This window comes from Psammomys obesus, unplaced genomic scaffold (genome assembly GCF_907164565.1).
Source record: "Psammomys obesus unplaced genomic scaffold, mPsaObe1.curated_primary_1811, whole genome shotgun sequence".
NCBI classification, from domain to species: domain Eukaryota; kingdom Metazoa; phylum Chordata; class Mammalia; order Rodentia; family Muridae; genus Psammomys; species Psammomys obesus.
In genome coordinates this window covers 172,069-179,108 of record NW_026596028.1, presented here as the reverse complement: position 1 = coordinate 179,108, position 7,040 = coordinate 172,069, and the positions used below count along the sequence as shown (strand labels likewise).

Genomic DNA, 7,040 nt, shown 5'->3' with positions numbered 1-7,040 from the left:
TGGAGCCCCTGCCTAGAATCCCCCAGTGAGGGGCTGGGGTGTGGCTCGGGGGTAGAGCCCCTGCCTAGAGTCCCCCAGTGAGGGGCTGGGATGTGCTCAGGGGTAGAGCCCCTGCCTAGAATCCCCCAGTGAGGGGCTGGGGTATGGCTCAGTGGTAGAGCCCCTTCCCTGGAATCTCCCAGTGAGGGCTGGGTGTGGCTCAGCGGTAGAGCCCCTGCCTAGACTCCCCCAGTGAGGGGCTGGGGTGTGGCTCAGCGGTAGAGCCCCTGCCTAGACTCCCCCAGTGAGGGGCTGGGGTGTGGCTCAGTGGTGGAGCCCCTGCCTAGAATCCCCCAGTGAGGGGCTGGGGTGTGGCTCAGTTGTAAAGTGATTGCCTAGCATGCCCAAGGTTCTGGGTTTCAGCTCTTCAGAGAGAGAGTAGTGAAGAGAAAAAGGGATTGTTTCACCATGAAATGTGCTGATAGATTTCAGCAGTAGGTCTGTATGCAATTTGAAACTGTATGTAATTTAATCTGAAACTGAATTATGTTTTTAGTGGGAGGTTGGTTTGTATGGGGGTACACATTTGCACCCGTGTGCGATGGAGGTTTGCATGTTGAAGTTTCTTGCAAAAGGCAGAAATCAGAAGGAAGAGGGTCTGGAGAGATGGCTCAGAGGTTAAGAGCACCGGCTGCTCTTCCAGAGGTCCTGGGTTCAATCCCCAGCACCCACAAGGTGGCTCCCAACCATCTACAGTGAGGCCTGGCGCCCTCCTCTGGTGTGGTCCATGTACAGCAGAGCGCTGTACACATTACAAATAACTGTGTTTTAAAAAGAAGAAGAGGAGTGAGGCGTGGCGGATCACACCTCTCATCCATGCTGAGGAGGAGAAAGCAGGAGGAAGAGAAATTCAAGGGACACCTGTGCACCTTGTTATTTTTGTTTTCAGAGTCAGGGTTTCTCTGTGTGGCCCCGGCTGTCCTGGAACTCACTCCATAGACCAGGCTGGCCTGGAACTCAAGAGATCTGCCTGCCTCTGCCTCCCGAGCACTGGGAAGTTTGTAAAGTGCTGGGATTGTGGCGTAGCGGAAGAGCACCTGCCTGTCGCAGGGAGGGCGGCTCAGGCAGGAGACTGGTTCCAGCAGGAGCAAGGACCAAGGAGCTGGACGGCACCAGCTCCTCAGGGGAGCGTCAGCGGGGAACCAGAGTGAGACCCGCTGGCAAAGGCTTGCCCAGCGTGCGCCAGGCCTGGCCCCAAGCCCACACCAGCTGCAGTGCACGCAGGAGGTGCAGCAGGAGGTGCTGTCTCCCAGCATGTCCGTCGCAGGCCTGCGCAACTGCGGGACCAGCCCATCTCCAAGACAGACAGCCCTGGGGATGGTGGCGCGCCCCTCCCCGCAACTACCAGCCTGCCTAGAGTTCATGGGTCTCCTGAGCCTTCACTTCCTTGTCTGTAAAATGGGAACAGCTCTCCCTGCCCACCAAGGCTGGTGTGAACACTCAACAAGGTGACTACAATTTGCTAGCCCAGAGCCTTGGCCAGCAGGGCCTGTCACTGTCCTTGCAGGAGCACTGACGAAGGCTCCTCCACAGCCTGAGGCCTTGGCCAGCATGGTCTCTAGGTTCATCTAACTTGACCCTTGGGCCTGGCCTCCTCTGCTAAAAAGTTCCTGGCCCTCCCAGCCCAGGAGAAAAGGTAGCTGCTGACCTGCTGTGTGGAACTGCCCTCTCTGCCCTGTCTCTGCCACCAGCGCAGCAGATTTCTGAAGGGTGTCGGGAATCCTGCTCCACAGGGAGCCAGGCCTCTGCACAAGCCTCCTCCAGGAAGCCTGCCCTGATGGTCAAGGTTGGGTTGAGCGTCTCTGAGACTCTCACATCGCAGCATGCTTTTCAGTCCTCTGTGCCAGGACTGCCAGGCTACTCCCCTGCAGTGTAGGAGCCCAGGACACAGGACCTGGGCACAATTTTTTCACAAGGACCACGTTGGCATAAGGCCTGGTGCTGAGCAAGAGCTGAGTAGTTGCTGGATGAGGGAACGAAGAGACACACAGAAGCACAGTGACACCACTGGTCAGCAGGAACAGGAGGTCCAAGGCCACCCTGGGCAATAGCCAGAGCTCGCCCATAGGCAGAAACGAAACAAAAAGGCACACGTCATATAGACAGCCATACGAATACATGCTACGAATACACGCGGGTTGTGCTTGTACTGAGCAACATGCCTTTGCATACATATGTGTATCAACAAGCTCTGAAAGGGAAGCATAGATTTGGGAGCAAGGAGGGGCATATGGGAGAGTTTGGGGTAAGAAAAGGGAGCAGGGAAATGATGTAATTATATTATCATCTCAAGAAATAGAAGAAGTTTTAAAAAGTTTGGGCTGGAGAGATGGCTCGCCAACTTAAAAACATGTGACTCTTGTTGGCAAGCCAGGTTGGATTCCCAGCACCCACACAGGGCTTACAACCCTCAGCTTCAGGGATCTGACACCTCTTCCTACCTTGGGCAGCAGGCACACAGGTCACGCATACATACATGCAGGCAAACACACATATAATCTAAAAGTAAATTCAAAACAAAACAAACAAACACAGAGCCGACTGTGCTGAGGCCCCCCGCCGTCCCAGCTGTGCCGAGGCTGAGGCACCCCCCGCAGTCCCTATATTTGGGACAGAATCAGAAGGGTCATCCTTGGTATGTTCTGGACCAGCCTGGGGTATGTGAGAATCAAAAAACAAAAACAAAAGACCAAACCTAAGAAGAAGGCGGGGACAAAGAGGAGGAAAGACAGATGAATAGACAGACAGACAGACAGACAGAGAAGCTGACCACTCCCTCGGGCTTTCACACTACAGATACCTGACCAGAGCTGGTGGCTAGACCACACAGATCCACCCCACAGTTTGGAGACGGCGCAAGAACCATTCGCAGAACCAAGAACCCAGATCTCCCAGAATCTCACTAGCTTTCACCCTGCTCCGTTCACCCGCAAGCAGGCACACCTTTGTCAGGAGCCTGTAGGAGGCAGGCTCATCGTCAGCCCGCCTCCCAGAGCTCAGGGTTTCCAGCGTTTACCCCAACCATTCCCGAAGGAAACGTGACCCCAAGCCCCGCCTCCCGCGCTGCCCTGGGGGAAGCAGGTGGGGAGCCTGGGACCAGGGCACACACAGTCATGGTAGGAGGCAGAGTGCACACTCAACCGCAGGCTGAGGGCTGAGGCAGGCCAGCCTGGGCCACAGACAATAACAAAAGCAACCAACCCAATTAGACCCTTGGGTTATTTTGAAACAGGGTCTACCATATAGCCCAGGCTAGCCTCTAACTTTGGTCTCAGCCTTTTAAATACTCAGATTACAAGCTTGTACCAACACTTTAATTTTTATTTTTGTTTTGTTTTTTTGAGACAGGGTTTCTCTGTGTGGCCTTGGCTGTCCCGGACTCGCCTTACAGATCAGGCTGGCCTGGAGCTCAGGGCTCCACCTGCCTCAGCCTCCCGAGTGCTGGGATCAGAGGCCAGCGGCCATGCCGGCTGCACTGCGGCTCTTAGCTGAGACTGGTGGCTTCTTAGAGGCAACATGTGTCTCGCACACCCACATTCAACCAGCCTGCTCCCGTCTCACTGGAGGAAACCAGAACTGCCTCCCTGCAGGGCTCCCACTTCAGCCTCTGCCCACTCGGGACTCAGTTTCCACACACCAGGCTCCGGCAGACGACAATGCCTGCTCTACACCATTTGGTGGCGAAACTGCTCTGGCTCCTCACCTCCCTCTCCTGCACAGACATCCCAGACAAACCTGGCCACCGACGCTACGACACACCAGCCTCCCTCACGCTGCACAGCGGCCACTCACCTCTGCAGCCCTGTGAGCGCCTCTAAGGCTCCGGTGGCTGTCCTTCTGTCCCTACCCTAGGCCCACTCCCCACCTCTACCTCAGCCCCAGGTTCAAGCCCAAGGAGCACACAAAGCATGGTGCACACCTGTAACCCCAGAATGAGGGAGGTAGAGGCAGGAAGATGAGGAGTTCAGGGCCAGCCTCAACTACACAGCCATCTACTTCAAGCCACTGGGATACCTAAAGATTCTGTCTTAAAAAAAAAAAAATCCTGCAGGCTGGAGAGATGGCGCAAAGGCTAAAACAAAAAGACTTTTTTTCAACCTGTCACCCAGGCTACCTTAAACTCACAAGCCTCTCACAAGCCCCCCTCCTGCCTCTGGCACCAGTCAGAGTATATCTGACTAGTGTACCTTCTTACCTGTTTCAGCCTACTAGATTTTCGCAGACACTTGCTCAAAAGCATCTCACACTCCTGTTCCCTCCCATCCATGGCCCTGTGTCAGCGCCCTGCGGCAGATGTCTTCCCTGGGCTTCCCTGCTCTCTGAAGCCCTTAAGAACGGGACTGCCTTTGCAAGGCTGCTCCTTCTTTCTAGAATGTTCTTCCTCTCAGTTCCTGGCTGATACCCATAGACGCCTTGGTCTCAGCTCTAACATCTCTTCCAGAGTGCTTCTCTGCTCTCCTCAGTCCTCTGGTATGTCACTGTTAGGGTATGACATACTGTAGGACTCCCTGGCCTTCTGCTATGTCACGGTGGCATATACAATTTCTGGCGCATGAATGACTGAAAAAGCAGTTTTATTGAAGTATTTAAACACCACAACAACCCTAATGGCATTTATTGGACATTTACATGTGATGGCTATTCTTGGTTGTCAACTAAGACCCAAGTACCCGGGCACACCTGTGAGGAATTTTCTTTCCTTAGCCAAATCATGTAAAGTGGAAAGACTCACTTACAATCCAGATCTCCTTTTTTCTTTTTTTGTTTTTCGAGACAAGGTTTCTCTGTGTAGCCCTGGCTGTCCCTGAACTCCCTCTGTAGACCAGGCTGGCCTCAAACTCAGAGCTCTGCCTGCCTCTGCCTCTGCCTCCCCAGTGCTGGGATTAAAAGTGTACCCCACCACCACCTGGCCGGATCTCTTGAGATGGGAAGATCCACCTTTAATCTGGGCGGGACCTTCTGCTGGTGGTGTACGGAAAATGCATGAAAGAAGAAACCTTGCTCTCTTTCCCCGCCTGCTGTCACTTTCACTAGCAGGTCCGTTCCTTCACTGGCATTAGAACCGACTTCTTTGTTACTCCGGCATATACTGGATTTCCGGACCTTCCATTGGTTGACAGCCACTGCTGGGTTAGCTGGGCCACAGCCTGTAAACCATTCTAATCTATAAGGATTCATTCTGTAAGTTCTGTCTCTCTAGAGAACCCAGACTAATACACTGTGCCAGGCATCACGCGTGTTTATTTATTATCTGATGCCTTTCCTTTTTTTTTTTTTTTTTAACTAAGGTAAGTACTACAGTTGTGTCCCTTTGGAGTAAAGGAACCAGCCTTCGAAATTCATCAGTCCAAAAATCGCGCAACTCGTATGAAACAGAGCCTAGATCCTAAGCCAGGCGAGCGAACGCAGAGGCCAAGGTCAGTAATCCTGGACGAAAACCCGTCACGGACACACTCTCCAAACATTCCCTCTCCTCCGAGTTAGGGCCCGGGCCGGCTGCAACCCGGGGAGCTCGGCAAAAGTCCTGGGACGCAGCCGGGCTCTAGGAATGTGCTGTGTTGAATGAACTGGCGACCGAGTGAGTGACCCGCACGGCCTCACTCACCCTCGATAAGCCACTCGCAGTTGCCATTGACGCTGTAGTTGCCCGCACCGTCCGTCACGAAGCCCGGCGCCTCCCGAAGCACCTGCCGCTGCCCCTTGCAGTCACCCGCCAGGACCCCGAGCGACCAGGGCCCCAGCACTGCCAAGGCCAGCGCCAGGGCCGCGGCCAGAGCTCCGCCCAAGGCCATCCCCGCCGCCGGCGCCGAGCCTCAGAGGCCGGGGGGCCGTGGAGACCCGGAGGGGGCCCTGGATGGCAGCGAGGCCCCGCAGACGCAACCTTCACGGGCGCGGCGCGGCCCTGCAGTCCCGGCCAGGGAACGGGCCGCGGTGGGCGGGCCCTGCGGACCCGGGGCCGGCCCTGGGGACCGGGTCGTGGCGGATAGGGCCGCCCGCTAGGGACCGGAGGGGTCCCTGATGGACGCGAGCCCCCATAGGGGGAGAGGCGACCGCACAGCCGGCGCCCAGCTACCGCCCTCGGGCCGCCGACGCTGGGCCGCCCGCGCCTCCCTCCCGAGCCCGCCGGGCTGGACCACAGAGAGCCGGGGACTCCCGGCCAGAGCGGCCCGAGGAAGCCCCGCCGGGCGGGCGGGAGCCGCGCAGCTCCGCGGGCGGACGGGCCGGGAGGAGGAGGCGAGCGGCGGCGGGCCAGAGCGGCGCTGGGAGGCCCGCGGCGCGCCGGCCCCGCCCCTTCCAGGACGACTTCCGGGAGGCCCCGCCCGCCGCTTCCGGCCGCCGCCGCTGGAGGGCGCCTGCGCCGCTCGCCGGGCCCCACACCGGAAATGCCCTCCCCAGAGCCCGCGCCGCCCCCCCCCCCCCCCGGGCTTCGAAGGTTCCTAAGCGCCGTCAGGACGTGAACGAAGCCGGAGGCCCGGTCGGGCGGCCCAGACGCGCGGCCTCCTCGCGGGGGACCCGAGTTCGAGGCCTCGCGCCCGCGGAGGCGCAGGCCCGGCAGCGCCCCCCTCCGGCGCCGCACGCCCCCCCCACGCGCGCCGCAGACACGCGGCCTTGCTCTATCCCTGTCATTATTAGTTTTAAATTAAGACGGAAGAGAAACCGGGCTGTAGGTAAAAACTGAACGAATCCTCTTTATTTTGGCAAGAAGAGACGACGTCTCGCTGCCGGGAGCCACGGGAGGGGGGGGGGGCCCGGGTCCGAGGTCTCCGTCCCCGAACGGTGGCCCGAGGGCCGCGGGGCCCTGGAGAGTCACGGGAAGGGTCCAGGCGTCGTCTCGGCGGTCCCGGAGTCCCGCGGGGTCAGAGGTCTCGGCGGGGGCCGGGGGGGCGGAGGTCGCGGAACAGCGGAAGCCCGGATCCCGGAGCCGTTCGGGGCAGGGGCTGAGGGAGGGGACGCGGAGAGCGGCTCCCGCGGGGCCGTTTGGCACGGGGGGGGAGGGGAGG

At 58.3% G+C, this 7,040-nt stretch overlaps 2 protein-coding genes across 2 annotated transcripts in view; both read right to left on the bottom strand.

Annotated features, from left to right (window-relative positions):
• Megf8 (multiple EGF like domains 8) overlaps positions 1–6,258 on the bottom strand; it is a gene marked incomplete at its 3' end in the record, with an annotated part of 36,397 nt that extends 30,139 nt beyond the window's left edge. The window contains 1 exon segment of the mRNA XM_055620713.1: positions 5,645–6,258. Within this exon segment, the coding sequence (XP_055476688.1) occupies positions 5,645–5,831 (187 nt within the window).
• Positions 6,259–6,493: 235 nt separating this feature from the next.
• Tmem145 (transmembrane protein 145) overlaps positions 6,494–7,040 on the bottom strand; it is a 9,462-nt gene continuing 8,915 nt past the window's right edge. Inside the window, exon 15 of the mRNA XM_055620698.1 lies at positions 6,494–6,977. Coding sequence (XP_055476673.1) covers positions 6,897–6,977 — 81 coding nt within the window. The 3' untranslated portion in view covers positions 6,494–6,896. The remainder of the gene's footprint in view (positions 6,978–7,040) is intronic.